General features: G+C 49.6%; 1 protein-coding gene and 1 long non-coding RNA gene across 2 annotated transcripts in view; both read left to right on the forward strand.

Annotated features, from left to right (window-relative positions):
• Nucleotides 1–21,791, forward strand: part of LOC144785761 (deoxyribonuclease-1-like) — a 65,803-nt gene that overhangs the window by 28,938 nt on the left and 15,074 nt on the right. Inside the window, exons 6-7 of the mRNA XM_078664567.1 lie at nt 1,735–1,847; nt 3,338–3,495. Of these exons, the coding sequence (XP_078520693.1) occupies nt 1,735–1,847; nt 3,338–3,495 (271 nt within the window). The remainder of the gene's footprint in view (nt 1–1,734; nt 1,848–3,337; nt 3,496–21,791) is intronic.
• LOC144784996 (uncharacterized) lies at nt 19,370–20,083 on the forward strand. Its single transcript, XR_013601738.1, has 3 exons — nt 19,370–19,448; nt 19,648–19,717; nt 19,902–20,083. It is a non-coding gene; the product is annotated as an uncharacterized LOC144784996 (long non-coding RNA).

Here is a 21,791-nt window from a genome sequence, read left to right on the forward strand (position 1 = left end):
CAAAGAGTAACAATGTAAGAACAAATGGGATGTATTTTTTAAAGAACCAAATAATGCAATAAAGGAAGAATGCAAAGAAATCTGTAAGTAACTATTTATTTGGAATACACTGAAACGGCTCTCTTTAATTCAATATATATTGTGTGCCTATATTGAGGCAGCGGCTGCCACATGTGGACTCACTGACACTCTAATCCTTCGAAGGGATATCTGAGAATTACTCACTTGCAGTCTAATCCTCTAAGAGGGTTTCTGAGAATTAAGTAAAACCAAAGCGGATGATGGACGGAGTGTTGAACATTGCAAACACTCACCCCCAATCAACTGATTTGGGTTAAATCCATCACCGTTCTTTAGCCCACTCCACCACCCCAGTTCAGACATGGCTATATGCAAATCAGTCTGACCCTGTGCCTCATGGGAACAGTCCAGCCCGAACTGCCAAGCCATGCCTTCCCTGGACCGGAAACAAGCTTCCGAGGACCGGTTTCTGGCATTACAGCCGTCTTCAGCCCGGCTTGCTTGAATCCAGTGGCAAAGTGAGCAAGGGGCCCACGTCTGAGCATACCCTGCCACACTTATGGCGAACAAAGCGATACAAAAGGGGATGATGGACGGAGCATCTGAATCAATCAAACACTCACCCCCAGTCAAAGGATCTGGGTTTAATCCATCACCGTTCTTTATCCCACTCTGCCACCCCAGTTCAGACATGGCCATATGCAAATCAGTCTGACCCTGTGCCTCATGGGAACAGTCCCACAGAGGGCCAGATGTATCAAGCCTTTTACTTTTCACAAACGGGCTAATTAGCAGAATCGGCCCGCTTCTGAACGGAAAAAAGGCTTTTCCTAATACAGAATGCAGCACGCATAGAGAGAGCAAGAAAACAAAGAGAAATAAAGGTATTTCTCCTTGTTGTGCCTCCCTCACGCCTCCTCTGGGGAGGCGTAGGATTTTTACGCAGTCCCAAGTTTACAAAACCTTGTAAAACAGGGAATGCGTCAGATTCCATGTATATTGCGTGGGAACACCCACAGCAACACCCACGGAACTGACGAAGAATGATGCGTGAAAGGGGCCATATATACAAGGCCATGAAAAGTCAGATAGGATATTTTAGGTGGCCTTGTAAATATGGACCAGCACACCGCACCTCCGGAGCGTCATAAAAGTGATGCTCCGGTGGCGTTAATGTGCCGCAGGGGCGTTGTAAATATGCCCCTCAGTGTTCAGTTAATGTGCCCTTGCATGCATTTTTCCCCTGTGTGCAGCTTGAATGCAGTGGTGTTCCTGTATGTCTTTTGCTCCTGTGTGCAGCTTGAATGCAGTTGTGTTCCTGTGTGTATTTTACTCCTGTGTGCAGCTTGAGTGCAGTTGTGTTCCTGTGTGTATTTTACTCCTGTGTGCAGCTTGAGTGCAGTTGTGTTCCTGTGTGTCTTTTACTCCTGTGTGCAGCTTGAGTGCAGTTGTGTTCCTGTGTGTCTTTTACTCCTGTGTGCAGCTTGAATGCAGTTGTGTTCCTGTGTGTCTTTTACTCCTGTGTGCAGCTTGAATGCAGTGGTGTTCCTGTGTGTCTTTTACTCCTGTGTGCAGTTGTGTTCCTGTGTGTCTTTTACTCCTGTGTGCAGTTGTGTTCCTGTGTGTCTTTTACTCCTGTGTGCAGTTGTGTTCCTGTGTGTCTTTTTCTCCTGTGTGTGCCCCACCTCCAGAGTTACTTCTGTTTGTTTCCAGTGGTTAAGGACCTTGTCCTGGTGTCCATTCACACGAGCCCAGACTACGCTGTGCGTGAGGTGGACGCACTCTTCGATGTGTGGGAGGACGCGCAGCAACGCCTCCTCACTCAGGTGAGTGGTCGCATGTCACTCACTCGGGTGAGCACACAGCAGTCACTGTAGTCCTCACATGGTGCAGCAGCCAGGGTTGGATTGGGGCTAAAGAAAAGTGTCCCTCATTTGCATATTGTCTTTCTGCAAAAGGCTGCTTCTGCAAAGTTTTATAAAAATAAAGGGGGCGGGATCTATGACAGAGGCAGGTTTTCTTAACTTTACTTAGATAAAAAAAACGCACAGATGAGTTCACACTGGGGAAACGCAACTGAAAACAAGTGAGGCCACTTCTGCTCAGGCCCCTGCCCCCGTGATAAAAGGGAGGCAGTGGACGCCCATCCGCCTCAGGCACCCTAGGGGCCGCTGGAGGCACCCGAAACAACACAGACACCGCCCAAATCAGCCCCGCCAGGCTGCAAAAAGCAGTCCACAGCTGGAACTCGGATACCGGCCCCTCGGCCATTGCCCGAGTGACCGCCTTACCAATCCGACCCTGGCAGCAGCGTCTCCTCACTCAGGTGAGTGTTTACATGTAACTCACTCAGGTGAGTACCTAGCAGTCACTGTAGACTTCCTTACACTGTGCAGCCGCGTCTCCTCACTCAGGTGAGTGTTCACACGCCACTCACTCGAGTGAGTGCCACTTAGTTCCTGTAGCCCTCCTTAAACCGTGCAGCAGCGCCTCCTCACATACGTGGGTGTTCACGCATCACTCACTCAGGTGAGCGCCTAGAAGTCACTGTAGTCCGCTCATCACACTGTGCAGCAGCGCCTCCTCGCTCAGGTGGGTGTTCACGCATCACTCACTCAGGTGAGCGCCTTGAAGTCACTGTAGTCCGCTCATCACACCGTGCAGCAGCGTCACTTACTCAGGTGAGTGTTCATGCGTCATTCACTCAGGTGAGCGCCTTGAAGTTACTGTAGTCCGCTCATCACACCGTGCAGCAGGCAGATAAGTTCTTTTCCTGGGTGCACAGTTAGAAAGGCCCCCTATGCTCAGAAGAGGGGTGTGGCAGCACCCGCTGCTGTAGGGGCAGGCAGGCACAGCACTGATTGGTCCCAGCCTGGACAGACGTAGGACTGTAGGTACTGACATGGGGACGCATGTTGCTTCTATCTGTGACTCTGGCATCGATACCGAGGCAGCTGGAATCGCTGCAGAGACACACATCTGTATGTGCTTAGTGTATTGAGGTCACCTGCGACTGCTGAAAGGACAGGGCTTTGGTGACATCTAGTGGTGGCCTTTGGGATTACACACCAGCTCGTATCTTGTGGTATGTGTGCAGTGTAAGATGCCATGTTTTATGGGTAGTCCAGGGGCCTTGACATTCACTCACTGAGCTGTCCTTTGAGCCTCTTCTGAGGGCACTCATTCCACGGAGCCTTCTTTGAGGCAGACACGTAGCTCTGACTGTTGCAGGTTCAAGCAATGGAAGGCTTTACTTGTCCCGGATGTACGTTACCGGCCCATCTAACCTTTGTTTTTTCACCCTGACTTCCCTCAGAATATCCTGATATTAGGGGACTACAACGCGGACTGCAAGTACGTCACCAACAAGCACTGGCCCAGCATCCGCCTGCGCCACGTGCCGCAGCTACAGTGGCTGATTTCAGATGATGAGGACACCACGGTCAGCACCAACACGCACTGCGCGTACGACAGGTGAGTGTGCGGAGGCCAGGGTCCCAGGGGGAGCGGAGGAAGGGTAGCAGGGCAGGACACTGGACACACCTCTGCCCTGCCGAGAAGCACAGCCTTTGAGTGTTCCTCAGTTATAGAGCAGGGGCGGCTCTAGGCTCATGGTGACCCTGGGCAGGGAGCGTAGGTCGGGGGGCCCCGGAAGAAGGGGTCCGGGCGGGGCAGAGCGTGGAGGCCAGTGAAGAGGGGACGGGTCATGGTGTTTGGAAGTGGAACAGAGCCGGAGGCCACCTAATCTCTGCCAGGGGCCGCCACGCAAATATGTATCCATCCTTAGAGGATTATTATATTAAGGATATATATTGGCGTGGCGGCCCCTGGGGTTTGGCGGCCCTGTGCAGGTGCACAGCTTGCACATGCCTAAGGCTGCCCCTGTGCAGAAAGGCAATGGGACAAGGCTCTTCTCACTTGCTCAGTACTGTGGTGTTGGTAGGTTGAGTGGACACCCAACATACTCTTCAATCGACTCTGGAGTCCAGATGTGAACTCACAAACCTGTGCTCTAGGGACAGCCCCCCTGCGGCTTCTTCTGGTGACATCTCTGCGTTGTCTGTAGTCAGTCTCACTTGTTTACACAAGTCGCAGTCACACCTACTGAGTCATTTACTAACCTGTGCAATACCCCAAGAGTCGGGGGCCTGTGAGGGGCGCAACTTGATAAAAAGGCGTCTCTTCCAGACCTCGAAGCGGCCATGAGCCCACCTGAGGGAGTGCAGTGGGCTAGAGTCAGGTGAGAGGGGCGTCAGCAAAAGAGACCGAAGGGACTATGTGTGAAATGTGTTGTTGGACCCGGCCTCGTGGCGTGGTCCCGCTCCTCCCCGCATGGCGGGCCCTGGACAGCAACGACCCCTGGCCTCCTCGACGAACCTCCCTCTCCAACCCTCAACGAGAGCCGCCACTCCGGGCGACCCCCAGCTCTCCCCCTCAGGACCACGGCGACCCCTACTCTGCTGGTCTGGCCCCTAACCGGGCCCGCCATCTCAGGCCCGACTCCATCTTGGGCCTTCCACGTCACGACCACGTGGCCTCGGCCCGTCCTCGGCCGCGGCACCAGCGAAGCCCCGACACGGAGGCACCAAGATCCGACCAGGGGGTAAAAACGGCCACTCGACGAATCAAGGAGGAGGAGAGTTTCGATGGCCCTCCAGCCGTCCCCGGACGCCTGGTTTCGATCGCCCTCCGGACTCCCTGGGCGATGGCTCCACCCCCCTGCTGGGTGTGTGGACACCCTCATCCCGGCCCCTCTCAACCCCAAGCGCGAGGGTCCGGACATCAAAGGACTCCAGACCTATATCTGGGGCAGCTCTGGAATGAGTCGGTAGTTGTATCCTGGAGTCGAGAGCCCTGCTGACGCTGTCGCGGCTGACCCCGAGAAAAACTCACTGCTCTGATCGCTGAAACTATCTTTGGAGTCCTGCTGGCGCTGCCGCGGCCCAACCTCACTGAAACCATCTTTGGAGTCCTGCTGGCGCTGCCACGGCCCAACCTCGCTGAAACCATCTTTGGAGTCCTGCTGGCGCTGCCGCGGCCCAACCTCGCTGAAACCATCTTTGGAGTCCTGCTGGCGCTGCTGCGGCCCAACCTCGCTGAAACCATCTTTGGAGTCCTGCTGGCGCTGCTGCGGCTCATCCTTGCGGAACCCCCCGGCTCGAGGATTGAGAGCTGTGCGTAGGGTATCCCCGTACCAGGCTGGTACTAAGACTGTCCCGCTACCCCTTTCCCCCCAGTACCGAGACTTTAAGGATCCCTCGATCCGCTTGTACATATTGTCGAGAGAACCAATCTTTATTGTTGATAAAGACCCTAAGAAGTTATCCTTTGGTGTGGTGTACCTTTGTAGTGGTGTAATTGCTCTGCTGTTACGATTCTAGGAGAGGAGCCTCTCCCAGGAGGCCTCTCGACAAACGCTCGGCCATCTCCCGAAGGAGAGGTGGGTCTAGGGGTGGTCAGTCAGACATCTTCTGCCGCCCCGGGGACCGCCTTTCTAACATTGGTGGCAGGCGGTGCGATCCGAGCCAACGCAAATCGTACAGAGAGTGACTCGCCCACTACTGACCGAAACACACCGCGACCATGACTACCAAAGAAACCAGACCGACCGCAGAGTTCCAGAAAGAACGGTTGGAAGAGTATAACCATAAAGAATTGAAGCAATTCTGCAAGGACCTGGGCATCGCTACCACTGGACTAAGCACCAAGGAAGATTTCAAGTTGGCCCTACAAACATGGGTGGAGGCAGGAGAGATGCCACCCCAGGGCGAAGAAAACGCGGCCCCCGATGTGCACCGAAAAAACCTCGCAACTACAGCAGAGGAAAGAAACACCAACGTCGACACGGGCCTCTCCCACAAAGACGCCCGCGAACGAGAAAGAAGCCGGCTCCACGAATTGGAGCTCGCCCGACTCCGTCTGTACGGAGAACTGCAGCTAGCCGAGAAGAAGATAGCCCTTGAGCAACTACGCCTGCAGGGAGAATTGGAGGAAAAACGGAAACAGAGAGACTTAGAGGAGAAGAAGCTCACGTTCGAGCATGAGCGTGGCTTAAAAGAACTTGAGATCAAGGCCAAAAATGGTGAGGCCAGCGCCTCCGGGAACCGGGGCCCGCCTCCGCCTGCGGACACGAAGGTCCACATCCCCAAAGATGTCGTCAGAGAATACTATAAAAACAACGACATCCAACAATGGTATAAGGCCTACGAAGTAGCCATGGCCTCTCATCGAGTACCCCAAAAAGACTGGGGCGCCGGCTTATGGGGGAAGTTCGTCAACGAAGGGAGAGACGCCCTGCTAGAGCTCCCCGACATCGAGATGACCTCGTACGAACATATGAAAGCTGCCCTCCTTACCCGCTATGGACTCACCCCTGAGATGTACCGGCAGCGATTCCGAGACTGTAAGAAACTCCCCGGGACTACATGGGTGGAGTACGTGAACTTCTATAGTAGAGCTCTAGAGGGGTGGATCAAAGGCAGCCAGGTCTCCACCTACGAGCAGCTGTTCAACCTCATTGTATGGGAGCACATCTCCAACAACTGTTTTATCGAACTCAGGCAGCATCTCCTCGACAGCAAGCTGACCGAGCCACGTAAACTCGCCATCGAGGCCGATCGATGGGTGAGCACCCGGGTCCCCCGGAGCCCGATGGGAGACTACGGCCGAGGTCCCCCGGGGAACCACCGCCCGCGAGGCGGCGGAAGAGGCCAGACCAGGACCAGGGACTCCCCGCGGGACCACTCCCGACCCCCACTTCGCCGTCCCTGGCCAGAAGAGGGACCCCCCCCAGCACGGCCGGGGCCCCGCCCGAACGTTACCTGCCACAGATGCCAGTGGCCCGGTCACTATGCCCACGATCCCCTCTACCCGATGAACCAACGACCCGGCCCCACCGGTCCTCCAAATCGCCAGATCGCTGCCGCCGCCCTGGGAGAAGAGAGGGGCGAAGAAGAAAGCTACGACCACGACCAGACCGAGTGGGAGCCCGCCGCTATGTCCCTGGTATGTCTAGGCGAAAGAGACATGATCCCCTGGGCCCCGATCCCGGGCAACACTCAAAAGTACCGCCAATGGGTCACCATTAATGGACACCGGGCTGAAGCCCTCCGCGACACCGGAGCCAGCGTAACGGCCGTCCGAGGCCACTTGGTGACCCCATACCAAATCCTGCCCAATGTGCTGTGCCCAGTACGGTCGGCGGACAATTCCGAGAGCCTGTGCCAGATGGCCCGCATCCCCTTCGAGTGGGGGGGGCGTCAGGCCTACTGAAAGTGACCGTCCGGGACGATGCCCCCGTGGACTGCCTCCTCGGGAACGACCTGGAAAGTTCCCCCTGGGCCCACGTCGAGTGGAGAGAGCATCTGGGGATGCTAGGCCTTCCCGAGTGGGTCTGTGCGACCACCCGATCCATGGCCGCCCGGGCCACCACCCCAACGGAAGCCGCCCCGACTGGAGAACCGGAGTGGCCCGCGCCTCCGCCGCCCGCCGTATCCGAAGACACCGATCCGGAGCCCGACCCACCGGGGCCCAACAGGGAGGAAGTAGCTGAGCTCGGCAACCTCCCGGAACTAGCCCAATGGCGCCAGGAAGGTGGCCCCACACGAGAACAGTTCCGGCAGGAGCAGAAAACCTGTGCGTCCCTCGAGGGAATTCGACAGCAAGCTGCCACTCAAGCCACCCTGACCCCAGAACAGCGCCAGGACTGCCAAAAACTGCTGGGTCAGTTCACAGACTTGTTTTCGCTCACCCCCGGAGTCACCCAGTGGTGCGTCCACGATGTCGACACCGGGGACAGCCCGCCTGTGCGACACCGGGCCTACAGAGTTCCCGACTGAGTCCGGACCTGCATCCAATCGGAGGTCTCCAAGATGTTGGCTCTGGGGGTAGTCGAACCCTCCGACAGTCCGTGGGCCAGTCCGGTCGTCCTGGTCCCCAAAGTCGCCGCTCCTGGCGCCACTCCCGAACTGCGATTTTGTGTAGACTACCGGGGGTTGAACGCCATCACCTGGACCGATGCTCATCCCATCCCCCGGGCAGATGAACTGATCGACCGCCTGGGGGCGGCCCGCTACCTGAGCACATTCGACCTAACATCCGGCTACTGGCAGATCGGACTCACCCCGGGATCCCAAGAGCGCTCCGCTTTCTCAACCCCCGATGGCCACTACCACTTCAGGGTGATGCCCTTCGGGATGAAGAACGCCCCTGCAACGTTCCAGAGGCTGGTGAATAAGGTGCTGGCGGGGCTAGAAGGGTTCAGCGCCGCCTATCTGGACGATATTGCGGTGTACAGCCTCCACTGGGCCGAGCACCTCAAGCACCTCTGGGAGGTCCTGACGGCCCTCAGACGGGCCGGACTGACAATAAAAGCAAGCAAGTGCCAGATAGGCCAGGGTTCCGTGACCTATCTGGGACACCAAGTGGGGAGCGGCCATGTGGCTCCCCTCCAACCCAAGATCGACGCCATTATGGCCTGGGAGCCGCCAGTCACCCAGACAGCAGTCAGAGCCTTCCTGGGGCTCACTGGGTATTACCGGCGCTTCGTGAAGGACTATGGGAGCATTGTTGGCCCCCTCACCGAACTCACTTCCAAGAGACAGCCCCAGAAGGTGCAGTGGACGCCCGAGTGTCAGGCCGCCTTTGAAACCCTAAAAACAGCGATGTGTACCGCCCCCGTGCTCCAAGCCCCCGACTACAGCCGGGAATTCATAGTACAGACAGATGCCTCGGAGCATGGTGTCGGGGCGGTCCTTTCCCAACTCAACGCCGAAGGAGTTGACGAGCCCATGGCCTTCATCAGCCGACGTCTGCTGGCCCGAGAACAACGCTGGAGCACCATTGAACGAGTGGCCTTCGCCGTAGTGTGGGCCCTCAAGAAACTCCGACCTTATCTCTTCGGCACCCACTTCTGGGTGCAAACTGACCACCGGCCCTTGGGGTGGTTGATGCAGATGCGAGGGGAGAACCCAAAGTTGCTGCGATGGTCCATCTCCCTGCAAGGGATGGACTTCACTGTGGAACACCGCCCCGGCAACAACCACGCCAACGCCGACGGCCTGTCCCGCTTCTTCCGCCTCGACGAGGAGAGCCCCCAAGGAAATGGGTGACTCTCCCCGCCTTCAGCTGGGGGGGACGTGTGTTGGACCCGGCCTCATGGCGTGGTCCCGCTCCTCCCCGCATGGTGGGCCCTGGACAGCAACGACCCCTGGCCTCCTCGACGAACCTCCCTCTCCAACCCTCAACGAGAGCCACCACTCCGGGCGACCCCCAGCTCTCCCCCTCAGGACCATGGCGACCCCTACTCTGCTGGTCTGGCCCCTAACCGGGCCCGCCATCTCAGGCCCAACTCCATCTTGGGCCTTCCACGTCACGACCACGTGGCCTCGGGCCGACCTCGCCGCGGCCCCAGCGAAGCCCCGACACGGAGGCACCAAGATCCGACCAGGGGGTAAAAACGGCCACTCGACGAATCAAGGAGGAGGAGAGTTTCGATGGCCATCCAGCCGTCCCCGGACGCCTGGTTTCGATCGCCCTCCGGACTCCCTGGGCGCTGGCTCCACCCCCCTGCTGGGTGTCTGGACGCCCTCATCCCGGCCCCTCTCAACCCCAAGCGCGAGGGTCCGGACATCAAAGGACTCCAGACCTATATCTGAGGCAGCTCTGGAATGAGTCGGTAGTTGTATCCTGGAGTCGAGAGCCCTGCTGACGCTGTCGCGGCTGACCCCGAGAAAAACTCACTGCTCTGATCGCTGAAACTATCTTTGGAGTCCTGCTGGCGCTGCCGTGGCCCAACCTCGCTGAAACCATCTTTGGAGTCCTGCTGGCGCTGCCGCGGCCCAACCTCGCTGAAACCATCTTTGGAGTCCTGCTGGCGCTGCCGCGGCCCAAACTCGCTGAAACCATCTTTGGAGTCCTGCTGGCGCTGCCGCGGCTCAACCTCGCTGAAACCATCTTCGGTGTCCTGCTGGCGCTGCCGCCGCTCGTCCTTGCGGAACCCCCCGGCTCGAGGATTGAGAGCTGTGCGTAGGGTATCCCCGTACCAGGCTGGTACTAAGACTGTCCCGCTACCCCTTTCCCCCCAGTACCGAGACTTTAAGGATCCCTCGATCCGCTTGTACATATTGTCGAGAGAACCAATCTTTATTGTTGATAAAGACCCTAAGAAGTTATCCTTTGGTGTGGTGTACCTTTGTAGTGGTGTAATTGCTCTGCTGTTACGATTCTAGGAGAGGAGCCTCTCCCAGGAGGCCTCTCGACAAACGCTCGGCCATCTCCCGAAGGAGAGGTGGGTCTAGGGGTGGTCAGTCAGACATCTTCTGCCGCCCCGGGGACCGCCTTTCTAACATGTGTCTTTGTGTGAGTAGAACTTTCGTAGGATAATGTTCCTATAGCACCTATGTTTTATTTTTACGTGAGATCGTTATATCTTCGAATGATCCCAAACTTGTCCAATTGTATCATCAAATGTGAGACTAACTGAAGAATCTCAAAATACACTCACGCGTCTATTGGACAGTATGTGTTCTTACTCGTGTCGCATGTGTGGGACACAGCACACGTCTGAAAGAGAAGGGTTGTCACTAGAGACACTTTTAGTTACTTTTCAGTGGATGTCACCAGTTTCTAAACTAGTATTAAACAAAAATAAGTGAAGGGTGCAACAAATGTCCTTTCCTCAAGGTCACCAAGTGATGCTCATATACAGAGATCTGTTGACATATTTTGAGATTCTGTTTAAACAACATTTTCCTATAGTATATGTTACTCTGATGGAAGAGAACAAGCTATGGGTACAACATTGGCACCAGTTTATGCAATGTTGTTCCTGTAGTTGTGGACTGAGACGACAATGTGGTTGCCACAAATTTTAGGAACAGGTTTATTGATGAATTATCGACAATTTGAAAGAACATAGGGGCATATTACCAAGGGCCATTATCGCCGCTTTAGCGGGACTTTTTCCTGCTAATGCGGCGATAATTTTATCGCCCTATTACCAAGCTGTCGCTAACACCAGTTAGCGACAGCTTGTAGGCGATAGCGGGCATTTAGGGGCTCACTTTGCATGTCAGCGATAATTATCGCTAATGACATGCAAAGTGGGCGTGCCAAGATGTTAGCGACTGGAAACAGTCGCAGCAATCTCTATCGCCTATGATCAACACAGGCGTTGTTTTGGAAATATTCGCGCTAAGCGCAAATATCTCCAAAAGCTAACGCCTGCCCTGACCAGTTCTTAGCCATGTTATCCAATGAGAGGTGGATAACATGGCTAAGAGCATTGTCACGGTAATGCCTGAATATCGCTATATTGACAGCGATATTCACGCATTTCGCCTGTTTTTTATCGCTCCTGAGATAAACCTTGCTAATAGCAAGGTCTCTCAGCGATAAAAACAGGTGAAGGGCGGCGATAGAAATATTCCCGCTAAGCCAACACAGCGATAATTATAACTAGTTGTTGGTAATATGCCCCACAAACGTTGGCATTGATGGGTTTCTGAACATAATGATTAATATTTGTACAAATCTCCTTTTAATCAGTGAATGAAATGCCACGCCCTCTATTTCTTAGACCTGACTGTCAGTGAAGGAACACAAGACGGAGACATAAAGTGACAGAAAACTAAATGCAACAAAGAATAAGTCGTAGCGCATAGTACACAACCTGAGATTGTGAAAGGAAGGAGGGCGCGGCGGGGGTTGGCACGCGCAGGAGGCAGCGATCCATTGCAGCATTCATTCAAGTGAGGGTCAGTCTCTCCAGTCCAGTGTTTGAACGAGGGGCTTTAAAGGTGGGAAATTGAAGAATAAATGACAAGAGGGTGACATCAAAGGAGAAAGATATTAATAACAAAAGAAAGAGTAGAACCCACTAAGACAAATATTCAACAAGTATTTCATAAGACAAAATACCAACCAGGCTAAACGAGTAATTAAGAGTAATTTTAAAGCTTCAAGTGTCCTAAAACTGCTCAGGCTCTTGCTAAAATGGTAGTAGATCTAGTCTGAATAATACTGCACATCCGAGGCCAGCTGGTCACTGCCATTTTGTGAATTAGATACAAGAGACATGACAGAGCTCTCTTCTGTACCACCGGACTTTGCTAGTGTAGCAAAACGTCTGTTTACATACAAACATTATATAAAATATTAACTCACCAATGGCAATTGTGCAAAAATATTAAAAAATCAAAGACATTGTAAAAATACTTTTTTAATTTACATCTGAAAATGTCATTGTAAGCTATAATATGCTGGTGGCATCAACAGAAAGTGGAAAATGGTATTTGCAGAACATGTACAAGTGATTAAAGTGGGTGATGCCAGTTCCAAAGCTGCACATTTCCAGTTGTGTTGTTGTTCAACACTCAAGTCCATTCGCAGATGTAGAAGGGGTGAGAACCAAGGCTCAGACCCCCAAGAGTCAGGGATCATGTCTAGCACTGGATGCCGGAGAGATTCCGCCACTTTGCGGAGTGTAAACAGAGGTCATGATACTGGGCGCTACTGACCACAACATGACCCTTAACGGGGAGTCCAGCTCTCTGGGAGCACAGAGCCCCCACGGTCACTCTGGCCAAACAGTGGACAAAGAGGCCAGCTTTCAAATATACTTCCATTTCTGCATTTGAACCAGAGGAGGGGGTGGGGGAGGGGAGAAGACCACATATGCAGGAAGTTCCTGAGTGGACCACTGCAGCGGGTGCACACCTGCCTCTAAGGAGTAGCCGAGAGTCCAGCTGGACAAGGTGCAAGGCGACTCTGCAAGACCTGCCTTAATCTGTAAGACCCCAAACTTTGGAGCACATTCATCGTAACCCTCGAGCCCAGCCGAGCCACGTCACCTTCGCAGATGGACCTTCTCACTGACACACAACTCGACTTACTCTTCACAACTGTATCATGGTTGGGAGGAGACATGGCTCCAGGGGTGTAGGAAGCTGATCCTCCAGGCTATCAAACTATCACACAAAATCATACAAGGAAACGAGGAGGTGCCCTAGCCGGTATATTCAAGGAAACAATAACTATCAGCAAAGCTGACACCGTCTCCACACACGATTGTGAGGCCCATTTCACCAGATGCAATCCTACACTCTCTTCCTCCTGTAACTTCCTGCTCCTTTACAGACCTCCACCTAGCAAGGTGACATTCCCAGATGCACTTCTAGACAGTTTCGAACCTGATAACACTACACTCCAACCTATGCGTTCGGGGTGACCAAAACATTTGGTTTGACAAACTTAATATGCCACATCCAACAACCATCATCACTGGCCTAGATGCACTGAACCTACATCAGATCGTCCATAAACCCACACACATCACTTGACACATCCTAGATATCATTTTTGCAAATGCAGAATTAGTTACCTTTAAAAGGATTACTCTAGTCACATGGCCAGACCACTATTTGCTTGCTTTCAAACATAAAATTACACAAAGCAGCACACCTTAAACCACCTTATATGCCTCCACCTATTGACCGTGGAACAAACTCAATTTTGAATACTTAGAAACACAACTAACATCCAACACAGATCTAGGCACAATAAATTCCATTAAACAAACTATATGAGTGGCTACAGGAAGCTTTTGATATCCTAATACCACTAAGAACAACGCAACAGGAAGAAAGAAAAAAAACAGGCGCCTTGGAAAAACACAGAACTATAAACAGATAAAACAGCAAATTCGAAAGCTGCAACGCTCCTGGATCAAAACAAAATCAAATCTAGTCAAACTTCACCTTCAGAAACTTAACAGAGTGAACAAGTCAGCAATCAAAAAAGCTAAGAAAAGATACTATTCAGACAGAATTCAAAATTGGGGAGAGGAGCTGGCCTAACGGTTAGGGCAGTCAATTTCGAATCTGGGGAACTGGGTATGAGCCTCGGCAATGACGCTGAACATCCTGTGATTCTGGGCAAATCACTTAATCTCCCTGTGCCTAACAAAAATGAATGTGTCTTAATGTAATGCAACTGCTGCTATGTAAAGCGCTTTGATACCCGATTCGTGTCAAGTTTGTGCTATATAAAACTGTAAAAAAATGCTAAATGTGTAAATAATGAATTCTATAAAATTCTTACCAAAATTTGTAAACCAAATTACCTAGCAGGAACTCATCCCATTAATCAAGAATTCACAGTCAAACTGGCAAATCATTACACAACCAAAGCAGACACGTTAGACTCCTATTTTAAACAACGGGAAAGCACCAGTACTGACCTATTGTCAACAATCCCCTCCAAGGGTAAGTTAACTCAGCCTCTGCATTCCTTCAAACAACTATCACAAAATGAATTTATGGACCTGGTCATAGCAAGCAGGTCTGCCGGCAGCCCTTCTGACCCATGTCCACCACAAACCTTGAAGACAATTCTTCTAACAACCTCTGCTGCCACTCCAGTAAGAAGAATCATCAACAACTCCTTAACTACTGGAATATTTCCAGAAGAACTAAAAAAGTCATACATACGCCCTTTACTGAAGAAAACAAACTTGGACCCGCTGAACCCCGACAACTACAGACCCATTACAAATGGACCTTTCCAGGGCAAACTGATAGAAAGAGCAGCTTTCACCCAGATGTCACAATTCATTGAAGAGAATGACATACTCTCAGACTTTCAAAGAGGATTCTGTCCGGGAAGAGGCATTGAATCTGTCCTCCTTGCCATCTGGGATGACCTAAAGAATACCGCAACGCAACGGGGTTTCTGCGCTACTTCTCTTGGACCTCTCGGCTGCCTTTGACACAGTTGACCATGACACTCTGAAACAAAGACTCTATGAAGGCGGCATAGAGGGAACTGCTCTAGACTGGATCGCGTCCTACCTTCAAAACAGAACTAATGTCATCCATACCCCACCTTTCTCATCCAAAGCGTTCTTCACAAAAGTAGGGGCCCCTCAAGGCGCTATCATCTTGCCCATGCTTTTCAACATCTACATGAAATAATTACCGGCGCTGATCAATAAATTTCACCTCACGTGCTAAAACTATGCAGATGACACGCAAATACTTTTTAAACTGGAAAGCCCCAAAGACATTGGAAACTCAGTCAGTCATAAAAACTTTTATTCGGTTACAATTTTACATAACCATAAAAAGTACATACACTGGTTAAAAGACTACATTTCCAAAAACATCTTAGTTGATGAAAGCACAATTCATTATATACACATTTTTTCCTTATGTTTTAAAAGGATTAAAAAGAACTAAAAAGAACTACGTTTATCAGATAACATACAATTAGAACTGTAAACTGGGCCTCGAGTTTTTCTACATCCTATCTTGGTGCTCAATTCTAAGATAATCATTAGAAAGTTGACGTAAGATTCGAAGACCATGAGCAGCACTAAACAATAAGGATGTAATTTTTAACGCAGGTATCTAAACCACACAGACAGTGCGCCGAGTAATTAGACATAGTTTTAAGAAGCCGGCTAAACATTTTGCAATATGTACAGAGTCCAAGAACTGTAGTGCCAAGTAAGCGGGCCGACATGTTCTTAAGCCCAGTGTGCGCAGTACAGGCAGAATCCAGCGCTTACGTTGAATCGTGTAGTATCGACAGAACAGTATTATGTGGATTGTTGACTGGTCCGAAATCCCATCACATGGGCATTTCATTAAGTTATGTGACCAGTCTTGCTGCTTCGGATATGTGACTAGGTGATGGAATGTATTAAATCTGAACCTAGTCAATAAATATTTGTCGTAAGTACTTAAATAAAAAGTTAAGTATGGCTGGATCCCCAAGGAAGTCTGAACTGTTAAAATATGAGCATTGGAGGGTTTACTTGTTTCCTGTGTCAAACGTAATTCCCTGAGATGGGAAAGGCAAAGTTTTTTCAACTCTTTCCTAGTAATGTTCATCAACGCGGGTGGATCCCGAAAGTATGCAATACAATCCAGATCACCTAGGAAATTCTTTACATACTGGAGCCATGGCAATTTGTGCCAATTAGCTAGGGCCAGACAGTCTGTTAAAAGTGAGCGGGTTAGGTGGCACTGCGTTTTGGTCCAAACACGGTGCCACAAAAGGATCGGCTGAATCCTGATGTTATCGATCAAGTAATCGATTCCCAGCTCAATGTGGCAGCCGTACGTTGGGGCACTATGGGGTACGGCCAGCAGATATTTTATAAACCCATTCTCAACTGTTTGAAGGGCTTCAACTGGTGCGTACCCCCAGACCCCTGCTCCGTAGGTCGCTATGCTATGGCATTTAGCGTGGTAAATTTTTAGTAGTTCAGCTGCAGCAGGCTTACCCAATTTCCTTGAGAAGGAAACTAGGGCTGAAGTTGCTCTCTGAAAGAGCAATTTTTTTCTAATTAAACCTTGCTTCCAGATTAATTTATCATCCACTAGGATCCCTAAGTATGGATACTCCCTGGTTCGTTCCAGCCTGACGTTATCGATAACTATTGGTTTGGTTTTCTTCACCCTTGGCCCAATATGCATTACAAAAAGTTTTGTTTTTATTTACTTTTAAACCCAGGGAGGACATAAATTTGCAGTACTTGTTCAGTTGTAATTGAAGTTGGTTGAGTGTTCTTGCTAATATGACAGAGTCATCTGCATATAATAATGCAGGGATGGGGCGATGCTTAATAGTTGGAAGGTCCTGGCTCCCTTCAAGCATGGCCACCTCTAGGCCGTTTGTATAGAGATTAAATAAAAAGGGAGCCAGGACGCAGCCCTGTCTGACCCCCCTGTTGACAACAAAAGATGGTGATAATTCTCCATTCACTCCATATCTTTTACCTCAGAGCCGTGGATCAGTGGATGATGTGGAGTCGTCTCAAATCAAATGCTCCCAAAACGGAAATGCTCACATGTGGCGAATGGAATAATTATAACCCGCTTGCCACCTGGCCTGATGAACTGGGACCACCTCCTAAAGGACCCAAGGACGTAAGAAACCTTGGATTTACCATGGAATCCAAGCAATCGATCAATGCCACAGCGCACAAATTACCAAGATCAAGCTTTATTACTATAAAAACTCTGCGACAAATCTTGCTCCACCTGGGATTTCCACACTAGGTCCAGGCTACGATCTCTCTGGTATTGTCTAAACTTGGTTACTCCAACGGCCTCCACTAGGGATCGCATTTATCAGCAATGAAAATACTACAACGGATTCTGAACTCTGCTGCCAGACTACTCTTGCACAAAAATCCACAAACCCATATCTCATCTGCCTTGAGGGCCCTAAATTGGTTACCGGTTGCCAGAAGATTCAAGTTCAAGCTGCTTTGTATCACCCTCAAAGCGATACATGGACCGCTCTTCATCACAAATTAAATCATCAACACACAAATGAAACAAAGGAACCTCCACCCTCGAGTGGCACCTCGCCTCAAAATCCTGCTGTACAAGTAAAAAATCGTGGGTGGCCCATCCTTCTCTGTTCAAGCATCCAAACTAAGGAACTCGTTACCCCCAACATAAGATCCACCGACAACCAGCTTATCTTCAGAAAACTGCTCAAGAATTGGCTCTTCCCCACATAAGCACCGTACTCAAACATAAATTAACAGCATATCCCTCTGTAAGCATTTATATTGTATTCATAGATGTGTACCTACATATGTGTATTGCTTTTTATAAACGTGTATAATAATTATGTTTAAAAAGAGATAGATATTTGTTATTTCTGCTTAACCTTTTCGACGCTGATGACGGAACCGCTCCGTCACCACCATGTAGCAGAATATGATTGTGGTCAACTGTTTCATTTATGAGGAATAGTGTCGGTATATCTTATGCATTACATACGGCAATTATACCATATACGACGAACTGTATCCTATACCAATACATGACAATGGTTTGATTAAATAGGAATGGTCGAACAAGTGTTAGAACAATTCACTCATATGATGGGCCTGTTTTGAACCTAATAATAGCTCCATATGGAGAAAATACACTCTGATCCCCTATCTGTCCGTGTATTTAGAACAAGTGGTGGCCGTACTGTGCGTGCATCAACTAAATCCACCTCTGTAGAATGGGCTTCATGTGAGTAGAGGAGCCAGGTAGGATCGATTTACATATTTTATATATTTTTGTAAAATCCGCCTGATGAACACACAAATCGGGCTTTGAAATCCTTTACATCTTTATGGATTCGCTTATGAACTTTTTAATTTTTATAATGGGTGGGCACTCAATTGTTAAACAATATCTCCGGCGAGCCGGCCAACAGTCGTCTTTCTACCATCTCTATTGCGGCTCTGGTGTGAGGCCCCACCCCCTCCTTCCCACTAGGAAGTTTACTTGGCCACCGTTGTGAGGGCTAAGATTCGAGCGTTGTGTGACTAAACAAATCGACGTCTTTTCCAAGCGTTCGAGGTATGCGCTCCCAGCTACAATCTGCCCCTTGCCCTAGGTTTCTAGTGGTAATGTGACGCTTTGGTTCCTAAACACACAATAACTCAATCGTTTTTTTCCGTTTCCTTTTGCAGAAGAGGTTCTGCTGGAATAATAAGCGCAACCATGCAGTCAGACAAAGCCCTCGAGGTAAGCCTGACGTTTTTTTAGAAGCGCGATTCCTGAAGGGTTTTGTCATACAAACGGTCTGCAATACTGATACCTTCCATTCCTTTCATAACTTAATAGTAAGCCGTAGAGGTCCCCGGTGTCTGACGAAGATTCCCTTGCGCTCGACTGCCGAAATAGGTGATAGCGTCAATTTTGATTCATTTTACCGCCATAACACTTGTGTGAAGGTAAGCTCCAATCTTGAAATCATAAATTCTATATGCGGACTAGTTTTATTAATTTTTGCATACCTAATGCGCTCCCCCCTATTGAAAGGCAGGAGATCTCGTGAGCCAATAAAATCCACCCTTGGGCCAGACGCCTCCGGAACCCTTTGTGTTCAGAGGTATGCTTGTTTTTTTACTAATTACGAGATACTCATGAATGTCCCCAAAAATGTATTTAAAAATGGAAACAATTCCCTGGTATTGTCTCCCTTGCAGGAGCGTTTTTACCCAGCCCCACGATCGGACAATACGAGTTAATTTTGAGGTTCAAGGTAGGGTCAATACAATGGTAAAGTATTATGTTTTACTGAAAAATAGAGACCATTTAATTTAACAGATTTCTCCTTATTGGTTATAGAGCAATGGCAATCAGGTCCATATTATACATGGAATATACGCGCTTCTCGATTGTATAGAAGCACATGTGAGGTTTGTCACTCTCTTAAATTTGTGTTAGGATACTTCATTAGAAGCTGTTATGCTGGGTGTACTGTAAGAGTATAATGTTTTTTATTGTGGAACCGGTGATCTTAACTCAATGTATACTTTATAATAGGGTGCAGCAAGACTATAATCAGGTCCTTGCCGCTTATGACTGATTCGTGCTTCAAGACAACTCGCAAGCGCCCGTAAGGTATGTCCCCTTTTGAGCACTAGGGGGGCTAAATACGTACGTGGCGAACAAATAGGTTAGAACTGGTTGTCTTGCTAAGTTGGAGTTGAGTGGAGCCCATTTGGGCCATTTAACAGTTTCCCAACAACGGAATAATTAAAGGTGTGGCCTTCTGCCAGACCAATATTTGACCACGACTTTTCTTGTAATTTCTGTGCAGGATCAAATTACAAGTTTCGTGAGAATTCATTATCCTCAATCTATCCTGGTCCTCTCGTCCTGTGCGATAGGTGAGCCAATATTGTATTTTAATTACCCTGGATGCAATCCCTTAACATACCAGAGCCACGTGTTTAATGGTCTGTGGCTATATGACAACACGTTTCTTAACTGATCCATCTCCGAAAATCCGCCCTCCTTGTATTTATCAACAAGGTTGGTGTGTACTAATTGATTTCTTTTAATTACTTTTAGGAGGTCGCCCACCCACAACTATTTTGTCCTGAAGAAGACCCGCTTTGTAAGGACTACCATCCTACACGTATCTTGGGTCGAAACGTAGACCATACAACCATCACCAACTCCTACCCCTAGCTAGACTGTAGCGGCTGAAGGCGAGTTAGGTTGTCTACATCAGTTGGTTTCAGGACTCTATATGAGCCTTATGCTGTGGCCCTTGGTTCAAGGAACCACATAAACATTGTTTTTGAAATTGTGATCAATACTTGTCACCGAATGATTCTGACTATCCCCCCCATCCTACTTTATCCTTGACACCTTCCATCACTTCACCTCCCCTCCCCGTTGTGTATGTGGGCACTTATACAGAAAGCTTGTTGAAACATTGTGATGTATCTTAACCAATGAAAGGTAATATATGCAATTTTGAAATAAACTCTTTTGCATTTAGTAATTTTGTTTCTTGAAATAATTGTATCAAATTGAAATCACTTATTTTTTGTCTGGGACCCCTTCCCTTTGTACCACTTAATTACCCAGGTCCTTTGACTCTAGTGGGTCTAACCCTGTTTTGTGTAACACCGTCACCAGCCTCGGGTGAGCTGTGCTGATGACGGAGCGGTTCCGTCATGGCCTGCCCGACGCGCCTGCGCAACACTGATTTCGCGCCTGCGTGGTGCGTTCTATTGAGTGGGCGGGGCCATGACGGAACCGCTCCGTCATCAGCATAGCTCACCCGAGGCTGGTGACGGAGCGGTTCCGTCACCAGCGTGTGAGCGCCGTGCGCCCCCCCGCCCCATTAGCGCTGCGGCGGAATAGCCGCCACAATTAAGGTGTTAACAAATGTACATATTACCCATTGTTATATTATTCTATGTTTAACTTGTATACAGGTCACTGCATAAATAAGTAAATATCATAAATATTAGGCTACCATTGCTTCATTATTGAACTAATAAAAGGATTTTTTTATGAAAAAAAATAAATTAACTGAAAGTACAGAAACCTTTGAAGGTCTGAGTTTATTTAATACAACTTAAATCTAGATATATTACCTTCCTTACACATATATACCTTCTGTGTTCTTATGTATCTTTATATTCATCACTTTGCTTCTAATTCAGGATCTCCAATGCACTACCCTATATCTCACCCTATATCTCTGTCAATATATCCTCTACCTTCACTCTCACTCATCCCAAACCCCATTCTACTACTATGATCCCGCAAATAACCCTTTCTAGACTCTTCCCTCCTCTACCCCTGCTTGCATCGTCTCAGACCTCTTTTACTCTTGAGATCTCCCAAACAAGCCTTTCTAATCCCTTCCCTCATGCATCCCTCCTAGACTCATCCTATACCTCATCTCTCTCCCCAAGAGACTCTTCTCTCCTCCATCACTCATCCCAAACCTCCTCTTGCTGCTATGATTTCCCAATAAACACTTTCTAGACCCTCCCCTCTTCTATCCCTCTACTGTCCTTTCCACTCCATCTAACAGACTCACATTTCCAGGTCTCAAATTAATTATATTTCCCTATACTTTTTGGGTGCTACTCACCGAAAAACTCCTCGACGCCTCTGCAGGAGTAGTAAGCAATATATCAATGCAATTACAATTACTCTTTAAGAAACACTTTGTTTGAACTGAGAGCTGATGGCATGAGCAAGCCTTACTCCAACAAACAAAAGCAATGACCAATACACAGGGACTGTGTTGCCCCTCCCCCACACCTCTACCCTAGCCCTCACCCCCAATTTAATTATCCAACCGAAAACATCATATAACACTAGGGAGAGGTGTGGCGCCGCGGCCAGGGCGACTGACGCTGGAATCTGAGGACCACGGTTCGATCCCCGGCGCCGGCGGCAGGTCAGCCCAGCACCATGTGACTCTGGGCAATA

This window comes from Lissotriton helveticus, chromosome 10 (assembly GCF_964261635.1).
Source record: "Lissotriton helveticus chromosome 10, aLisHel1.1, whole genome shotgun sequence".
Classification (NCBI taxonomy): Eukaryota; Metazoa; Chordata; class Amphibia; order Caudata; family Salamandridae; genus Lissotriton; species Lissotriton helveticus.